Genomic DNA, 21,161 nt, shown 5'->3' with positions numbered 1-21,161 from the left:
TTGGTGTTGTATGTGTGGATTGCTACGATGAGAAAACTAAGCAAGTTATTTCCTGCTCATTTTTCCTTTTCAGTTTTGTTTTCTGTTAGCTTTGCTTTGCTCTTGTACCCTGAGGCCTTGTGGATCCACCATTCCCAGCCCATTCTGTTGATCTTCCTACCACTGCAGCCAGAGACTTTGTGTTGTTTCAGTCCTGATTACATTTTCCAATATCTTTTTTGATTTCCATTTTACTTTCGATGTTTTTTTGTTCACGTCAAAGACGATGAGACAGAATCTACAGAAACATCTGTCGTGAAAAGCCACCTCGTTAATGAAGTTCCCGTCCTAGCGAGTCCGGACTTGCTCTCTGAAGTTTCTGAGATGAAGCAAGATTTGATCAAGATGACCGCCATCTTGACCACAGATGCCTCAGATAAGACAGGCTCTATTAAGGTGAAAGAGTTGGTAAAGGCAGCTGATGAAGAGCCAGGCGAGCCCTTTGAAATTGTTGAAAGAGTTAAGGAGGACTTAGAGAAAGTGAATGAAATTTTGAGAAGTGGAACATACACCAGAGAAGAACTCCAAAATCAGAAGTCTCAGTCAGGGAGAGAATTAGTAGAAGAAGAGTGGGTTATTGTCAGTGACGAGGAAATTGAAGAGGCTAAAAGACAGGCTCCCTTAGAAGTCACTGAATCTCCATGTGTAGAGGTTAGACTAGAAACAGTGAAAAGAGAAGAAGTTAAAAAAGACCCAAGTGGGATAGTGAAGTATCTCACTGATGATCTAAATTCCTATGAGGCTCTTCATGATGTGCGACCACAGACAGGCCAAGTAGGAAAGAAATCTGAGACTACTGTTATTAGCAAGAGATCAGAAAAGGAGGGACAAAATGAGACACAGAGTACAAAAGAAACACACAGACCTACCTTGGGGATAAAGAAGCCAGTGAGGAGGAAATTAAAAGAAAAGCAAAAGGAGGAAAGTTTGCAAACCAGTGAAGGAACAACTGACCTTAAAAAATGTAGCTCAGAGGAGTCATTAGATGAGGAATCAGGCTTAGCACCTGAAGCTGTCCCCACTGTCAGAGCTGTATCCCCAGTGATAGAAGAAACCCCCATTGGCTCAATAAAAGACAAAGTGAAGGCACTTCAGAAGCGGGTAGAAGATGAACAGAAAGGCCGCAGCAAACTACCTGTCAGGGTGAAAGGTAAAGAGGGTATTTCTCAGGAGCCCCCTAAAAAGACAATTCACAGGTCACATCTACCTGTGTCACCCTCAGCTAAAACAGAAAGACATTCACCTGCTTCACCTTCCTCTAAGCATCCTCCTGTTTCAGGCTCAGCTAAAACAGAGAGACATTCACCTGTATCACCCTCAGCCAGAACTGAAAGGCCTTCACCCATGTCATCCTCTGGGAAAACAGAGAAACACCCACCTGTATCACCATCCAGCAAAACAGAGAGACGGCCACCTGTATCACCTTCTGGGAAAACAGAGAAACACTCCTCTGTATCATCTTCTGGGAAAACAGAAAAACACCTACCCATATCACCCTCTGGGAAAACAGAAAGACACTCTTCCACTTCACCATCCTCAAAAATGGAAAAGCACCCACCTGTCTCACCCTCCTCAAAAACAGAGAAGCACCCACCTGTCTCACCGTCCTCAAGAACAGAGAAGCACCCACCTGTCTCACCCTCCTCAAGAACAGAGAAGCACCCACCTGTCTCACCCTCCTCAAGAACAGAGAAGCACCCACCTGTCTCACCCTCCTCAAGAACAGAGAAGCTTCCACCTGTCTCACCCTCCTCAAAAACAGAGAAGCACCCACCAGTATCACCATCATCAAGAACAGAAAGGCTTGAAGAGACAATGTCAGTTCGAGAATTGATGAAAGCCTTCCAGTCAGGTCAGGACCCATCTAAACATAAAACTGGATTATTTGAACACAAATCTGCAAAACCAAAACCACCACAAGAGAAAGGGAAAGTCCGGGTAGAAAAAGAAAAGGGTCAGGTGCTAACACAGAAAGAAAGCCCCCAGAAATCAGAGAGTCAGACAATCAAACGAGGCCAGAAATTTCAGGCAACAGTGTCTTCTGATTCCAAGAGAGGAGCGCGGGTTTCTTCTGGAGGCATTAAGAGAGAAGATGTAGTTGGCAGAAAAGAGAAAGGCTTGGGTCTCAAAATCACTGAACCCACTCACTCAGTGCTTCAAGAAGAAAGTACAAAAGAGAGCTCCTTAACAAAGGAAAAAGGAGCTGATGAACTAGGAGACCTTGATCTCCAGATCAGTCCGGACAGAAAAACCTCAACTGACTTTTCTGAGGTCATTAAGGAAGAACTAGAAGACAATGACAAATACCAGCAGTTCCGACAATATGAAGACACAGGAAAGGCACAGGTCCACTTAGACCAAGTTCTGACAAGTCCATTTAATGCCAATTTTCCATCTGATTACACGAAGGATGGATTTTTGCCTGCACTGACTTTACAGAGCAATGCTTTAGATGGCAGCTGTGAAAGCCTTAAACATGAAGGGGTGGCTGCTTCTCCATGTGGAAGTCTCATGGAAGGGACACCACCTCAGGTTAGCTCAGAGGAAAGCTATAAGCATGAGGGGCTTGCAGAGACTCCTGAGACAAGCCCCGAAAGCCTTTCTTTCTCACCAAAGAAAACTGATGAGCAAAATGGGGAAACAAAGGAAACTGCTGTGGTAGATGGGCCAACTGAAACCCATTCAGTGAAACAATACTCCACAACCAAAGACATTACTGATGCTTCTGAAAAGCCTCTTGTGGCAGTTAACGAGATCCTGAAACCTATTACTGAGTGTCCTTCAAAAGAGACTGAAAAGGACCCTTCTAAAGATATAAGCCAGACACAAGAAGTTGCTCATATGAGCACCCCCAGCTGTAGTACAAAACTACCCAAGGAGGCATCAGAAGAACTTGTCAAGGAAGATAGCAATGAAAATCAACTGATGTTTGATAGCTCAGCTTCCCTGACAAAAGCTGGTGGTGAGGACAAAGAATCAACCATCACTGAACACACAGATCAGACAAAAACTTCAGAGGTTACTGATACCGTCATACAGAAAGATGAAGAATTGGACACCTCCATAAAGAAAGGTAAAGAGACAGAATCTGAGCACCGTGGAATTGTTAGAAGTCCCCAAGGACTAGAACTTTCCCTTCCCAGCCATGATAGTGAAGGCCTCAGCCCTGTAGCTGATGAATCATTGGCAATCAGTCACAAAGACTCTTTGGAAGCAAGTCCAGTCCTAGAAGACAATTCCTCCCACAAAACCCCTGATTCCTTGGAGCCAAGTCCTTTGAAGGAATCCCCTTGCCGTGATTCCCTTGAAAGCAGTCCTGTTGAGCCAAAGATGAAACCTGGAATTCTCACGGGTCACATTCCACTTCCTGCACCCTCCACCAAAGCTGAAGTCTTCACAGAGCTAGCTTCTGTGCGTTCAAGGCTTCTCCGTGACCCTGATGGGAGTGCTGAGGATGACAGCTTGGAACAAACCTCTTTAATGGAGAGTTCTGGGAAGAGTCCTCTTTCTCCTGACACCCCCAGCTCAGAAGAGATTAGTTATGAAATCACCCCCAAAGTAACTGATACTAATACACCTAAGCCAGCAGTCATCCTTGAATGTACAGAGGAGGAGGATTCCGAAAACGGAGAAAAGAAGAGATTCACCCCTGAAGAAGAAATGTTTAAAATGGTAACCAAGATCAAAATGTTTGATGAACTTGAACAGGAAGCCAAGCAGAAGAGGGACTACAAGAAGGAATATAAACAGGAAGAGTCCTCTACAGGATCTGAGCCAGATAGTGACAATACAGTTGCAGAAGAAGAAAAAAAGCCTATGGCAAGTGAGGAAAGGGAAGGGGACACACCAGTAGTCATGGTTTCTGAAAGCAGGAAGACATCTTCATCTTCAGAGAGTGAGCCTGAGTTGACCCAGCTGAAAAAGGGTGTTGACTCAGGTCTACTGGAACCAGTCATCCGAGTACAGCCTCCTTCTCCACTTCCATCTGACATAGATTCCAATTCCAGCCCTGAAGAAGCAGGATTCCAGCCTATTGTTTCTAAGCAATACACTTTCAAAATGGAGGAAGAGACCCAAGAGACCCAGCAAGAACCAGAAAAGCCTACAATGGACAAAGTTTCTGAGTCCCCTTCACCTGAGGAAAGACACACCATTTCTGTTGAAGAATCAGAGGATCAGCATTTTGATCCGAGCAAGGAGATAGAAACTGTCAAAGCAGAGTCTTGTACTGGAAATGGATGTGAACCCAGCAGTCCTAATGAGCCAGCCATTTCCCTCCATCCAGGTATCCCAACTTCCACTGGTGATGATTTTGAAGAGGAATTGGCAGCCCATGAAAAATCATTACACCAGCAAGATACTCAGGAAAAAGGGGAAAAGCAAGATCTTGATGTTTCCAGAATTGAACCTACCAAAGTAGACAGTCCTTGTGAAGAAAGGTCTCAGTTCTTGCCCTCAACTTCCCATTGTTCAGCATCTGATGAAGTGGAGCAAGATAAAGACATCTCTGCCACATCCTCAACTGTAGAATTAGATGTGGCAAAAAGTGATCACAGTTTTGAGAGCTCTGCTAAGAACATTCCTACTGAAGACCCACCCATTACCATTGAAACAGATGAATTATCCATGGGTGTTCCTGTAACTGAGGCAGCTGACACTGATGAACTTTATGCTCCACAGATCACAAGCCCTTATGAAAATGTCCCTTCCCAATACTTCTTCTCTAGTGAAGAAAGTAGGACCCAAACCATCACTAGACAAACAGGAAACTTGCTTTCCACTGAAGCTCATTGTATTACCATAAAACCCTCTACTGAGGATATAATAGTGGAGAGTTCCTTTAGTGGATCTGTTTCAAAGGAAACATCACTTTTTGCAGACCAATACATGGAAATAGAACCAAAACAAGAAAGTTCCCTGCAAACAGGTGACCCTGACTCATCCCAAGGAATGCCTGCTTCTGCCAGTGAACAAAGAAGTAAAGTTATCATCACCAAAACAGATGTGGATTCTGATTCCTGGAGTGAAATACGGGAAGACGATGAAGCATTTGAGGCTCGAGTAAAAGAAGAAGAACAAAAGATTTTTGGATTGATGGTAGATCGGCAGTCACAGGGTACAACACCTGACACCACACCTGCTAGAACACCAACGGAAGAGGGGACACCTACAAGTGAGCAAAATCCCTTTCTCTTCCAGGAAGGAAAGCTGTTTGAGATGACCAGAAGTGGTGCCATTGACATGACCAAAAGGACCTATGCAGATGAAAGTTTTCACTTTTTCCAAATTGGGCAACAAGCCAGCCAAGAGACTTTATCCAAAGACATAAAAGAAGGGATGACAACAGTGGAGCCCTCTCAGTTGGAGAGGTTACCAGAATCAGTGGTAGATTCTGAAGAAACAGTTACACAAGAAACACATTTGCCAACAGAAGACCTGAGTGAGAAAGTAGATGAAAAAGCCTTGACAGATGCTGAAACCATCAAAGCTGAACATACATCAGGAATTCCAGTTAAAGTGGGAATTGCAGCTTCTTCTCAATCAACTACAGAGGAGGTTATTTCCATAGACACTACAGAAGCTGAGACTTTCTCACCTCAGGAAACTGATGATGTGGCCAGTGTGTCCAGCACAACTCAGATGCCTGGTTCTGACTCCCCTGAGCCTACTACAGAAGTTCAGTTAGATTTTTCTACTGTCACCAGGTCTGTCTATTCTGAAAGAGACGATTCCCCAGATTCTTCCCCTGAGGATCAGAAATCTGTGATCGAAATACCCACTGGAGCCACGGAGAATGTGCCTTCTGCTGAAAGCAAGTCCAAAATTCCTGTCCGGACTCTACCACCTTCTTCCCCAGAATTGCCACCGGTCGAATGTGAGACTGCCCTTTCTGAGGATTCTCCACTCAGCCCAGATGATGAAAGTAAGAATGATGAAGCAAAACCAAAGTCTAAAATCCCCATCAAAGCTTCCTTCCAAAGAGTTGAGCAACAGTTTACACACACAGAGATTTCTGACCAGCAGACAGTGACTCCTCAACCCTCAGACCCAATAAGCAAAGGACCTGATAGTCGAAGTAAATCTGAATCTGATGCTAGCTCTTGGGATTCAAAGACCAAGCATCTAGTAAAAGCTAGAAGTTATGTTGAGGTAGAATCAGAGACCAGAGAGGGTACAGGGGAGACCCAGCTCCAATTAGAAACAGATGAGGGATCTCTACAACCAAAGACATTTTCCTCAAGGTTGCCAGTTAAAAGTAGAAACACCTCTTCATCCTGCAGGACCATTAGCCCCACAAAGGATAGTAAGGAACACTTTTTTGACCTTTATAGAAATTCCATAGAATTCTTTGAGGAGATTAGTGATGAGGCTTCCAAGTTAGTAGACAGGCTTACCCAATCAGAGAGGGAGCAAGAATTAGTATCAGATGATGAAAGCAGCAGTGCCCTGGAAGTTTCTGTAATTGAAAATGTACTACCCATTGAGACGGAGCAGTCAGTGCAAGAGGACATCTTTGATACCAGGCCCATTTGGGATGAGTCCATTGAGACTCTGATTGAGCGCATTCCTGATGATAATGGCCATGACCATGCTGAAGGTATTTGCCAGTCACTGGGATTCCCTGTGCTACGCATGTCATGAATTTTATATATTTTTTATTTTGCTTTTCCTTTGGTGATTTGTGTCTCATTTTCTTTAAGCTTTTTGTGGTGGTTAATGTGCTTGTGTAAACTGTTTGTGTTTTGTGCTTTCTCTGTAGACTCTTGTCCATGAAAACAATCTCAAGATTGCATAATGAGAATGCTTATGGAAAACGTTCACATTTATGATCAACCAGGCAATGTTTAGTTTGCCTTTAGCCTTGCTGTTATATAATTCAGGCCATGCAAGTTTTGAGTTTTGCTTTTTCTGAAGTAATATTTTGGCCATAAATTTAAGCGATGTTGCTGATGGAAAAACAAATTGATTTTGTTTGGCAGTCTAAGGGTACTTTGTTTTTTTCTTATTCTCACTCTTATGCACTCTGAAATCATTTGTACCTGCAATTTTGTAATTATTAGGAAGCAATTTGCTCAAGAAGATTTCACATATCATGAAATTCCAGTTCTTGTGGATCTGTTTTTGATACAGAAAGGTTGGTTACCACTGCTAAACTCTTTAAACAAACAAAGAAAAGGTAAAAGAAAAATAAAACCTCACATGCTTTTCATATGTGTAGTAGATAAATGGGAATATACAGAGATGGAGACAAAAACTCAAACTTGGCAAGACTCAAGTTGACTAAATGTGAAAGGGAAAAATAGCTAGGTAGAGTGGATACATCTTCCAACAACTTGGTTATTCTTACAATTAGTTACTGCAAAAATTTCATGAGATCATTTCTTAAAACAGAATAAGGAATCCTAAAATGATTTAAAATTCACAAGAGCAATTTTAACTCCCTGATGGGGGGTTGAGCAATGATTGTGCTTGAAAGGAGGGTTTATTTTATTTTCTGTGAAACATTGGCCACCAGATATTGGGTGGAACAGTGAATTGGCAAATATCAGGTTGTGGGAATGATGTAGCTAGCAGGGAGACAAGCATCACACTTGCAAAGCAAACTAACAACCATCTTCATGCACATATGGCCTTGAGGTTCTAGCATATTCTAAGTGCATGTAACTCATTAATGGCAAAAATATCAGCTCACATTCCTCTAGAATTTGCAAAGCATTTTTTAATTCATTATCTCATTTGATCTTCAAATGAGGCTCAAGATTGTTTGAGGGAGTTCTGTAAGAGTTCATTCTCCAGATCACTGATTTAAGACATAACTAGGTTCTCCCAGTTCCTAACCTGTTCTGAAGTTGATCCATTGAGGACTTTATTAGAAAAAAGAAAAGGAGGTGGCCCCCTTTTGGTGGGCAAAATGTTCTCAGGTCATTTAAAAGCAGTACCTCAATATCATTTAACCTAAGGATAGTTTATTAAAAATAGATAATTCATTATGTCCACTTAGAATGAAAGAGCTATGGAAGCAACTGTCTTCAGAGATTCTCTCTAGGTACACTGTCTTCCCCTCACCTCGCCATCTAGAATTCAAGTGAAGAGGTGACTAAAGATGATTCTCAATATAAAAGCAACCTTATAGCATTATAATAGAAAAGTAGTTTCTGTACTTGTGATGTCTCAGTATTGTTACTTTCTCTCACTGTATCATAGACAACCTGTGGCTGTTTGTTTTTTTTTTTTTTTGACCTTCTCTAGATCTGCAGGATGACCAGGAGCATATTGAAGAAAGATTGGCTCATGTTGCTGATCATCTTGGCTTTAGTTGGACAGGTAAAATGAGAATAATCAATTTTTCCAAAGACAAATCCTTGGCTTGAATTCCAAGTATATTTAATAGAGGGGGAAAAGTATAGATTATGGAATTCCCTCTAGGAGAATTGGAAAGTGCAGATCATTTGGGAGGTGCCTAGGTTCAGAAGTGCCCATCAAATCTAATTCTCATCAAGTGTGATAAGTTCAATTGAAGATTTAAGAAAATTGCTTATTTTGTCTCAAAACTTTTGATGTGTTAGTTAATAAACATTTATTAAATACCTACTATGTGCTAAGTTCCATGCCAAGCACTGGAAGTGTAAGTAAAGGAAACCAGTATACAGCATAGGCAAATATTTAAAGAAAATATCTAATTTTTAAGCACACTCAACAAGGCAAATTAGAAAGATTATAAGAGGTATAATCAAATGATATTATACATGTTGTTAAAGTCATAACTTAACTGCAATTATTTGGATTAGGATTGCTTTTGTGTTCAATCCTTCCTGTTATTTATATAAACTGCTACATTGAGATAATCATAGAATATCCTCTTTCTTCAAAACAATTCAAAGATTTGGTGATAAAATATACTCTTTAAAAAAATCAGACTTATATAATTTTAACATTACTTGATTGTCACTGATAGTCACATTAAACGGTACCATTTGATATGTCAGTGATAATGATAATAATTCAAACGTATAAAATGCTTTCAAGTTTAAAAAGAACTTTTTTTATGGCAATATTATATGATAAAGTTATTCCAATTATTATCATTGCCAATTTACAGATAAGAAAACTGAGGCTAGAAATTACATGGTTAATTAATTACACAATCATGTAACTAGTATCAGAACGAAATCTTACATCTCCAGTGTAACATAATGGATAGAACGCATAGATTCTAGACCTGGGTTCTAATCCTACCTCAGATATTTACTAGTTGTGCAACCCTGGACAATCAGTTAATATCTTCAAGCATCAGTTTTCTCTAAAATGTAATGGACAGACTAGATGACCTTTAAGATCCCTTCCCTCCTCTGAGTCTCTGATCCGTATTGGTTCTTCTCCAGAATAAAGCCTTTGATACATTTTTCAAACCTGTTATTACAAAATATAATGGCACTAGATCTTTTCATTGCTTTAAATATATTGACACTGTGTCTCTAAGTGACCCTAAGCAGATGTTGGAGTAAAGATTTAAATAGCATTCAAAGGGACTTTTCTAGACTCTCAAAAAGTGACTGCTTGGGAGCCTCAAGCAACTGGCTCATAAGATTAGTTAATTGGATTACCTTCACTGTAAAAGAAAGTCCTCATAGAAATTCTGTCCACTTGAGGATAATTGGATTTAAAGCTTCATAAGTCTCCTGTATTTTTCTTTACAAAATCCTAGAATCCTGAACTCAAAGAGCATCCTTGAATGATCTTCAAGAGGCCATCTAACCTCTATACAGTATTTCTCCATAATGAATTATCCAAGATAAAACTATAAGTATGCAAGGAAAGGTCTTCTTTAACTTGATACATACAATTTGATTATATATTGATGCCATGGCTAATTGCTTTATGATGGCTCTTTTTTCCCTACTAGTGAATTGAATAAAATGCATTAGCCTTGGAAGAAAATAACTCCCAGAGTAAAACAGTGCGGTCATTGCTAATGATCAGAAATGAAACAGTCATGTAATGGTCTACATATAAGTCAGATTAAGACAGGAGAATTATATACTATTTGATCACATCCATTGTAAATCTTTATTGTGACTTAAACCTTGGAGTAAATAAAAGGAAAAAAAGAACAAAACTGATATTCTCCTTCCTAGAATTAGCAAGAGAACTGGATTTCACAGAAGAACAAATTCACCAAATCCGAATTGAAAATCCCAATTCCCTACAGGACCAGAGTCATGCATTACTGAAGTACTGGCTTGAAAGAGATGGTAAACATGCCACAGGTAAGCAGTGAAGAACATAAAAAATAAATACCTTATGTCATATTTGCAAGTTAGTATACCTTTCTTCCAGATCTTTTAATAAAATATTCATAGAGAAAAATAATAGCGATAGATTATTAAGAATTACTACTATTCTTAGTAGTAATGTTAAGCAGAATGATATATTTCAGCTCCAATTGGATACCCTCTTTGGTTGTCACTTTCCATTTACTTTTAAAAGAGCTAGCTAAGAAAATCCTTATCAATGAATAGATTTGTATGTTTAATATATCGTTTGTTGTTGAATCCCAACACCCAAATTCTTCTATGACATAAAACAGATTAAAACTTCCCCTCTTTTCTGATAATCAAAATCCTATTCTTCTTTAAAGACATAGCTTGAGACTCAGTTTTTCCTGGAAGCCTCTCTTGATTAACTCCACTCCATATTTATCTTCCCTTTATTTTACATTCCCCTAAAATTTGTGTCCCTACTATATTTATCATGTATTGGTTTATGAACTACTCCTTCTTTATCTAGTGGATAGGATAAGCTCATTTCTTCTGTTATATCAAAGGCTCCAGTAGGTACTCAGTGAATGCATAGCTATTCAAGGGAGGATTAAACCAATAACAAATGCTCAATTATAGTAAATATTCCCCCTCTAATTCCGCAGACAAAAGTCTCACTGAATGTCTAACTAAGATCAATCGGATGGATATTGTTCACCTAATGGAAACTAGCACCATGGAACCTCTCCAAGAGCGGACTAGTCGTACTTATGCAGAAATTGAGCAGACAATTGCACTGGACCATAGTGAAGGTAAAGTTTCTTCTATTTTTTTTCTTTTTCCTTTTCCTTTCCCTTCCTGAAATTATCAAAGATTTCAATCCCAAGAACCCAGCAATCTAGCTGAGAAAAAATTTCCTCTAAAACATGCCCAGCAAGTGACCTTCCAGCCAAGGCTCCAGTGAGGGTGGAACCTGCTACCTTAAGAGGTAGCCCATTCCATAGGTGGAGTGTTCTCATTACTAGGAAGGTTTTTCTTATTTCAGACCTAACTTTGGTATGTTAAAATTTATACCTGTTGTTCCTTGTTCTGTTCTTTGGGGCAGGAACATACACACACACACACACACACACACACACAGAGATTAATTCTTCTTTGACATGATCACACTTTCATATACATGAAAAGTACTTTTACCTAAACTTTAATTCAATCAGGATTTCTTTATTGGCAATGACTGGCACTGAAACCCTTTCTCATGTAAATAAATCCCCCTCCTGCTTGAAGTTTTGTTGGATTTTACAATAACAATATTATCTTACTTAGAACCTTTAATTTTTCAAAAATATGTTATTATTACACTATGCTTTTAGAAAATAAATGCTCAACAATGTGGAAGGGAAGGGAAAAACAGCCCACATCCTCTTCCACCCTATCTAGTCATGGCCAAACACAAGAAAACTCTTTGAGCCCATAAAGAAACACTACATTCATTTTAACTGATACAAGGTAACCCAATAAAAACACTCTTAAGTACTCTAAATTCAATACTGAAGCATATAATAATTTGAAATTAATAAAGATTGAGTGTAGGTTGTATTATATGCATCAATACAACCCACACTCAATCTTTATTAATTTCAAATTATTTTGAAGGATGGGGGCAGCTCGTCTGCTAGTTTATCTCCCTGCATGTCAACTTTGTCTTTTTTTCACCAACTTTAAGAAGTTAGAGTTGAGAAACTCAATTAAAACTAATTAATACCTGTTAGAATAGGGAAACTCAATATATAATATTATATATTTATATAACATAAACTTTTATATTCTAGAAATATAATTATACATAGTATTGTTAATAGATGTTATTAAATTAACAGTCATCATAGATAATCAAAAAAGTATATGCAGTAGTGCAATTAGTATTCCAAATATTCTTCTTTTGCTTTCATAGTTAATCACAAAATGATAATAATACTACTAATAATATGTCCATAGCACTTTGTTTTTCGAAGTGTTTCACAAATATTTTATGAGACAAAGTTTTGACTAAGGTAACGCAGGCCATTATAATTGACATCAGCAAATAATAAATTAATACCTAGACCTGAGCGCATAATAAATCCAGCTAGGGATGTACTATCATATTAGAACATGAGGATCTAGTGTTTCAGATCATCATAAGAGAGGCTTTCTGTGGCAGTTTTAATATTATCCTTAAACAAGTACATGCAAGCTATATACAGAGAATATGGAAGATGAGATCAGAGAGAAGCAGTCTAGGATCTGATGTGACTGCAAAAGGCCACCTATGGAAGGTTTGAGTCTTGAAGAAAGCCAGGAAAACTAAGAGACAGAGGTGAGAAGGGAGGGCATTCCAGGCTAGGGGAACAGCCAATGCAAAGGCATGGAGATAAGAAGTGTGTTCTTGTGTGGGGGTAAGACAAAGAAATTACGAAGAAACTAACTTGTCTTGTGAGGATCGAAAAAAATAAGAAGTAGAAGTCTTTGGAAACCTGAAAGCTCTACATAAGCGTTTATTTTTTGTTGTGTCAAACTAAGCTTTACGTTGATAGGGGAGATAATGGGGAGCCATTAGAGTTAATTGAGTGGGGCTCCCTTGCTCAGATGTATAATTTAAAACTATCACCTCTGAGAAATCAAAATTGTAGGTGACTCAGAAAGCAATTTATGGATACGCAGGGAGCATCACACGTTCTATGGGGACTCATCCACAGAGAATGGTGTGAAAGACGTGTGACCACAAAAGATGAGCTACTCACATGACAAGGAGGAGCGATGATATAGCCAGAGTGTGTGAGGATACCCCAAAAATACTAGACCTTCAGCCCACTGGGGAAGAACCCCTTTCTATTCGGAGAAACTTGAGAAGATTTTTCTGAACTCACAGAATGAACTGGGTAGAAAATTTATCTGAAACAATTTTGAAAGACTTCCCAACTCTGACTGATGCAATAACAATGATGACATTAGAAGACTGAAGATGAAACGTGCTTCTTAGCTCTCTGTTGGTAGAGAAATGGAGACTGCAAGGCAGACATTTTCAGACATAGTCAATGTGGTCAATTATTTGCTTAGTGTTATAAGGGAAGGCTTTTATTTGAAGGGGAAGTGAGAGAAGGTGAGTTAGTGAGTAGCGATAGTGATGCAAACAATAACCTCTGTGAGTGGAAAAGGTCCATTGGGGACCACACTAGAACTGGCCAGTTGGGCATATTTACCTGCATTTTTTTCTGTCTCTGCCTCTCTATCTCCCTCCCCTCTCCCAAACTAGGCATCACAAAGATAAACATTGGACTAATGTCCTGAAGTCTTAGAATATTACAAAAGTCACTGTAGTACAACATAAGCTTAATCAAAGGACATTAGCCTAATTATCTCCTGCAGGTACAGTGCAGAAAGAGAAAGTAAATTTTAATTTCTGAAACTTATTTTGTCTTTCTTAAAGACCAATCTTAACCCCAAGTCACTTTTGCTCTGATTGATGAGTCAACATGGCCAACAATAGGTTCCAGGTTCCCTACTTGGTCAGTGTTTGGGTCATGACTGGCTCAGAACAAATGTAAATAGAAATTGTTTCTGTTTTGGCTGGAAACCCTGAGGGTCTTCCCTCCCAATGGATTTTTAAAAAAATATGTAAAGAGGGCATTTTCAGTCTCATTTCTTATTAAGCCTTAATCACGTAATGGGCATTGTCTCAGTTAAACTGAGACCTGTTCAAGATTTCAAGCTTGAAAAGTCTAAGGTTGCCCACTATATCCTGGGCCATCTCCAGTCCTCCTGATCTACATCTGGCCACTGGACTCACATGGTACCCGAAGAGAAAGCGAGACTAGTGACTTTGCACAGCCCTCCCCCACTTATATCCAATTCATGGCCTCACCTCCCTGATGTCATGGTCCTCTTCAAGAACAAAGGACAAATGACAATAATGAAAGCAATGCATTATACCTATGCATACACACACACACACACACATACATACACACATATATATATATACACACGCACATATACATATACTAACACATACACACAGAAAAAAGTTCAAAAGCTAAAATAAACAGGTCCATTCTGGTACTATCTTGTTAAAGTTAATATATATTTATAGTGCCAACACAATATTCCCAGCACCTATGGCAGCCACGAATATCCTGGCACAATTCTGAATTGTGAAATACAACAGACTCTCCACATGGAAGACAGATCCAAAACATTTATTCAGACACCAAAAAACCAAATTCATCATAGTAACAAAAGTCTACACACAATAACAATGTAGAGGACAACACCAGCTCCAAGCCTTCCCGTGCTGGGCTTCCCACAAACCAGCTGCATTAAACAAAATCACAAACAAGCTTTCCCACTCATGCAAGCCAGCTGCCAGCTTTTCTCTCTCTCCCTCAGTTCTGACTGCTCTGACCAACTTCCTCTCAGCTCTGCTCCAGCTGCATCCTTTCCTGTTCCACCCATTCAGCAAGTTCCTCTCTCCATGTGATTTAAGCAGGTCACATGGACCTATTAATGAATGGGAAAGATTTTCCCATTAAGAGCAAAATTACATTAACAATAAGCAAAAATGCATTATCAATACAATTCTACAGGCATACGTCATTTTATTACACTTCACTGTATTGGGCTTTGCAGAAATTGAGGTTTTTATTTTTGTAAACAAATTGAAGATGTGTGGCCATCCTGGGTTGACCAAGTCTGTCCTAATCATATATGCTCACATTGTGTCTCTGTGTCACATTTGGCTAATTCTTACACAACTTCAAACTGTTTTATTATTATTATATCTGGTGTGATCTATAATCAGTGAGCTTTGATGTTACCCTTGTACTAGTTTTGGAGTGCCATGAATCGTACTCATATAAGATGGCAAACTTAATGTTAAATGTTGTGTGTTCTTACTGCTCTACCAAGTGGCCACTGCTAGCTTTCTCTCTTTCCCTGGGTCTCCCTGTCCCTAATACACCAAAGTATTGAAAGTAGGCCATTTAATATCTCTACAATGCCCTTTAAGCCATCAAGTAAAAGGAAGAGTGAAGCAAAGTGGCAAAGTTGATGGTTGTCTTATTTTAAGAAATTGTCACAGCTACCCCAGCCTTCAACAATCACTACCCTGATCAGTCAGCAGTCATCAACATGGAGCCAAGACCCTTCACCAGGAAAATGATTATAACTTGCTAAAGGCTCAGATGATGGTTAACATTTTTGTAAGAAAAAGGGATTTTTATGTACATTGTCTTTTTAAACATAATACTATTGTACATTTAGTAGACTACCAGATAGTACAAACATAACTTTTATATGCACTAGAAAACAAAAAAATCATGTGACTTGCTTTATTTCAATATTTGCTTTAGTGCAGTGATCTGGAACTAAATCTGCAATGTCTCTGATGTATGCCTGCATTAAAAACAATTTGTGTCTTCTGGGTCAAGTGACCAACAAGATGGAAGACTAGCCATTTTCTTTCATTTTCATAACTGCTCAACCTCTTTACAATAGAAAATGTGCACCGAACAAAGGAATTTCAGTTGTTTCCATGGTCTAGTGAAGAATCAAAACAAAGGAAAAATTAGGACATTCTTTCCCACCACACATATAATAGCATAATGCCTCTCACAGTTATAGTTATGTCTTTTTTTAATTCAAATTTTATTTTTATTTTAAATCATCTCCCTTCTTTCCCTCAACCTCTCATTCAGAAGGCAAAGGAAACAAAACAAGTCACAAATATGTACAGCTGTGAAAAATAAATAGGGGAGAAAGGGAGAGAGAAATGAAAGGGGGTTGGGGGACTTCAGTTAATATTGAGTCCAGCTCTGTCTGGGGGTGGATAGTGTTTTTATTATGTATTGAGTAGAGTTCATAAGTCTTTCAAAGCTGATTATCATTACAATATTGTAGTTGTATAAATAATTCTGGTTCTGTTCACTTCACTTTGCAGCAGTTTATACACATCTTTCCAGGTTTTCCTGAAACCGTTCCTTTCATCATCTCTTATAGCACAATAGTGCTAGAGATATTCTTAACCAAACAAGGAATAGAGAGAATTACAAAAAATAAAAATAGATGGGTTACAAGGAAACTGAAAACCTTCTGCATAAACAAAATCAGTGCAACTGGGATGAGAAGGGAAGTAGTGAAATGCTATCAACAGTGGGATTGGGTCATGAGCAGCCGCTATACTTACAACCTTGGCAAGAGAGGGATTTCCACTCTTAAAAAAAAGTTGTGAACAGACAGTTATGGTCCATGAACACATATTGAGGGAACATTCATGAGCAGAATGTGTTGTAATCAGAAATCATTTATGAAACACACATTTGATGATATTTTTGATTATTACAGCGCTGTATGTTAGTTACACGTAAATGGTGAGCTTTTCTCCTAAGTCTTACCTTTACACAGTTTGGTCTGCTGTTAAGAGTGCAGTTGTTTATCCTATGATTTCATACTGCAATCACTCCACAATCTAGCTAAACTGGACTACTTGCCATTCCCTATATATACCTCACTTTCCCATTTCCATGCAGTTTCCTGTGTCCTGCAGTCCCTCCAACACCTCTATGCAAAATGAATTGCTACTCATCCTTTAAAGTCCAACTAGAAAACTACCTCCTCCAATGCTTGGAACTTATATAACATTTTACGAATAAATGGAAAGCACTCTTTCTCTGATGCATGCATATATTTTGAACTCTAATTATTTGTGAATCTCTTGGCAAAAGTTCTAAAAGGTTAAGCAGCACCTCATTTAAATTTGGGGTCTCCAAGTACCCAACATGGTATTCTACACACAGATGCTTAGTTTTTTATGTATATTGAATCACTGAACATCTTTGAGAGACCCTTAGTCATGCAATGTAGAAGTACCATCTCTTTCAGTTCAATAACTCAATTTCTTTTCTTATCCATAGGGTTTTCGGTGCTTCAGGAAGAGGTGTGCACCCCACAACACAAGAAGAAAGAGGAGCAAGCTGTTTCTAAAGAGCAGGAGCCATCTTCTGATCATCCCCCCATCGTCTCTGAAGAGGACATTTCTGTGGGCTATTCTTCTTTGCAGGATGGCATCCCTAAGATTGAGGGAGAGTTGACAGTGGAAGAGCTCACTCAACAAATTCACAAAGAGCGAGCACAAGCTGAGTTCTCAGGGAAATTGGAAGATTTGGTGGAAGATTCTCCTGTTGACCACCAGCAGGAATACTTGTGAGTGTCAAAAGAAGGTTTTTCAAATATCAGAAATGAAATTACACAACTATCTCTTTTTGGGAGGCAATTGAGGTTAAGTGACTCCTGAACCAGTGTTCTATCCACTGTGCCACCTAGCTGCCCCCTTACAGAGCTATCTTGAGATACATTTGTAGGGATTCAATAGAGTTTGAGTGGGGGTGATATTCTCAGACCTACACTTTAGAAAACTATTATTTCTAAATAATCAAAATTCTAGGTGACCCAAAGGGCAGTTTAAAGATGAATGGGGAGGGGGCAGAGAGGGCAAAGTAAACTACAACATGTTGATTTTTTTCTATAAAGGATGGCATTTATCAAGATCATGAACTTTCAGAAAAGAAACTAGTTGAGGAAAAAGAATGCATTACGTAGCCTGAGGGTTGTCCTGGAAACCAAAAATGAATGGATGAAAAAGCACATAGCAAGCAGTGATTATGTGCAAATCACCATGTTAAATATAGGGGATGGAAATATACAAGTAGGACAATCTCTGCTGTCAAGGAGCTCATATTCTATTGGAGGGAATGACACAGGTTCTAGCTGCAAGTCAGATGAAAGATTGTCATGATTTTGTGGCTCAGTGGGAAAAAAGATGGTGAGATATCTTTTTCTGTCATTTCCACTGGTAAAATAATATCAATTTTTTGATGATGAGTCATCTGACGGTACCAAAGACTTTGGGAATAAAAGGTTTCTTGTCTGGATCCTTAGCAGTTATGGCTGTAGCCCCTGGGCTGGGCTCATTGTCAGTGGGAATTGTTTCTTGGTATGATGGGTCTAGGGCAGCTGGGGTCAAAGTGGATAGAGCGCCAAGCCTCAGTCAGGAAGACTCAACTTTGGGAGTTCCAACCTGGCCTCAGATGCTTACTAGTTGTGTGACCCTGGGCAAATCACTTGACCTGTTTGCCCCTGTTCCTCATCTCTAAAATGAGCTAAAGAAGGAAATACAAACTACTCCAATATCTTTTGCAAACAAGACCCCAAATGGGATCACAGAGTGGTTGAAAGTAAGAGCAGTATGTTCCATAGGGTACTTCCATTCCCTGTGCTCTTGGGCTTACTTGCCCATCAGCTGCAGTTGGTGAGGGTGGTGGCAAAGAAAGAGGGCCCCTTTCTCCTCTGAGATCACTCTCCTCAAGGGTGGCTGCAGGATCCAGACCAGAAATAGAAGTATTAAATAAACATTAAACTTAAAGTCAATATTAAAAGAATGAGAAGGAGACCTCCAGTGCATTGGAAATATTCTCTATATTCAGAGAAACTTAAAGAGATCTATCTGAACCATTCTATATCTACAACCACTAAGTGTTTCCATTACTCACATTCTTGCCAAAGCTGAGCCATGAGTTTGCGTCACAAATAACTCTTTGTCAGAGGGAATAAGCTAACACATGTTGGTATAGCCTTTGGTTTCTTAATTTAAGGTCTGGATCCATCTTACACAATTGTTCCTCAAATAGCCAATCCATTGGCAAGCGTATTATTAAGTTCTTAGTGAAAAGACATTTCTTAAATATCTATTATATGCCATGGATACAAAGAAAAAGGAAAAGGAAAAGTTTCTGCCTTCCAGGAACTTACATTCTAGCAGAAGAGACAACATCATCCATGCATTGTTGCATAGAAGATAAGTACAGAATAGATGGAAAGTAGCCCTAGAGAACTGAGGGAGTTACCAGGAGATGAATCAATATTGATTGTCTCCTATGTGCCAGAAAATGTTCCAAGTGCTGGAGATAGAAAAAGAGGCAAAAGATAGTTCCTGTCCTCAAGGAGTTTACAATCTAATGGAAGAGAAACCATGAAAGCAAATGTATACAGGAGAAATGGGAAATAAGAGAGTGGAAGACACTAGAATGAAGAAATTGGGGAAGCCTTCTAATTAAAGATGGGAATTTAGTTGGGACTTAAAAGGGAGCCAGGATGGTCAATAGGTGGAAAAGAGGAGGGAGAGTCCCACAGGAAGACAAAGACCAATGATATGCATTCAGCCAGATTGAGGCAAGGTTTCCATTCCATTTGGATTACACATCATGTGGTGTCCCTTTTTCTTCTTGCCCTAGGATTGAGAAGTCATGGTAGACCTTATGTAATTAAAAAAACTGAAGACAAATGTCTTCCACCCTGAGTAAGACTCAGCTGTGACAACTGGTGATAGGGTTAATATTCTGTCTTCTCTTTGCCAAGCTCTTTAATGGCCTTTTGTATTTGTACAGATAGAAGAACCAGTAATGTCCTTTAGGAAAACTTATATAATAATATAATAATAATAATTATATAATATATATAATACATAAATGTATAGCATATAATGCATTAAATGTATTCTATAGTATATTGACTAAATATATATACATATATATATAACATACTGTTTAAATATATTGTGTACAATACATAATAAAATAGCTAGCATTATTATTTTAAGGTTTGCGAAGCATTTCACAAGTATTTTATATATATACGTAGTTTCAGTGAAAGAAGCTGTGATCCCCCAGAAACTTACACATTTGATGTTTCGGTTAACCTATGGGAATCTTATTGATTTGGGCATCCTGTAGAACAGGGCAGATTGAAATCCCATCAGCCTGAAGTTTTTCTACTCATCTTTCACCACCATGGTATCAGACTTAAGCCTACCTTTCACCACTGTCAGTCTCCCCCTATCCCTGCCTACTTTTCTTTTCCTTAACCTCCACCCACTTCTTGCCAGAAATTGAGGTTTCAGAGATGTCTCTGAAGTTCTAGGACCTAATATGGAGAATGCATCCCCCCTCCCCTCCAATACAACTGCAATAAATATAACCAGGTTACACTATTAGTACATCTTTTTCCCCCTTTTTTTTGACTCAACTGAATTTGCCCCAGGTGTCAGGATTCCTGATTATACCTCTGATGGAAAGAATAAAGAGGGGATTCTAAGAACTTGTATGACTGAGATGATGTTGAAATAATCAAAAGAAATAGAAACTCTTGCATGCAATGGCTATATGTAGGCCTACAGCCTTATTGGAACTACCCTAAGGGTTTGAATTCCCTCACTCCCCATAATGAAGACACATCTCAAATTGCTAACAAGGTAAACTCCCTATCATCAGATCTGAGCTCCCAGGTAACTCATGGAGGACAAAGTCTAAGTCTTTTGCTTTTTCATGTTTGGCTTCATTCTTTACTGCTTCCAGCTGTGCACCATCTTCATCCATCTTCTTCCTAAAAGGTACGTGTTACCCAGGAACTGTCTTTTTTTCCTAGAAAGCTGATTTCCGGAGTCCAAGAGATGGGAGTTCCCATTTCTCTCTCAGAAGACCAGATTCTAGGATTGTCCTGTCCAGACTTAATGCTTCTTCAGGTCTATCCACCTTAACATTTTTGTCTCAACATCCAGTTCCAGATTTAACTGTTCCATCCATTGTGCACTCTCAAATGTCTGTTCTACCAGTACCAAATCTTTTATCTTAAACTTTTCCCCCCACTCTTTCCATTTTCTAGCCCTTGCAAAGACATGACTGTCTCCAAAAATGTCATTCCCTTCTTCCCTTTTTCCAGTACTGGTTACTCTTTCATATCTCCCAACTGATTGGTCATGATGGGAAATTATAC

At 39.1% G+C, this 21,161-nt stretch overlaps 1 protein-coding gene across 37 annotated transcripts in view; it reads left to right on the top strand.

Annotated features, from left to right (window-relative positions):
- Positions 1 to 21,161, top strand: part of ANK2 (ankyrin 2) — a 763,693-nt gene that overhangs the window by 724,772 nt on the left and 17,760 nt on the right. For 24 of the 37 annotated variants that reach the window (XM_072624644.1, XM_072624649.1, XM_072624647.1 and 21 more), the window contains 5 exons: positions 263 to 6,637; positions 8,290 to 8,364; positions 10,176 to 10,307; positions 10,964 to 11,110; positions 17,249 to 17,537. In XM_072624644.1, coding sequence (XP_072480745.1) covers positions 263 to 6,637; positions 8,290 to 8,364; positions 10,176 to 10,307; positions 10,964 to 11,110; positions 17,249 to 17,537 — 7,018 coding nt within the window. The remainder of the gene's footprint in view (positions 1 to 262; positions 6,638 to 8,289; positions 8,365 to 10,175; positions 10,308 to 10,963; positions 11,111 to 17,248; positions 17,538 to 21,161) is intronic. The other 13 variants (XM_072624653.1, XM_072624655.1, XM_072624652.1 and 10 more) reach the window with 1 other exon arrangement.

Source organism: Notamacropus eugenii, chromosome 7 (assembly GCF_028372415.1).
Source record: "Notamacropus eugenii isolate mMacEug1 chromosome 7, mMacEug1.pri_v2, whole genome shotgun sequence".
Taxonomy (NCBI): Eukaryota; Metazoa; Chordata; class Mammalia; order Diprotodontia; family Macropodidae; genus Notamacropus; species Notamacropus eugenii.
This window is presented reverse-complemented; position numbering and strand designations above follow the sequence as displayed.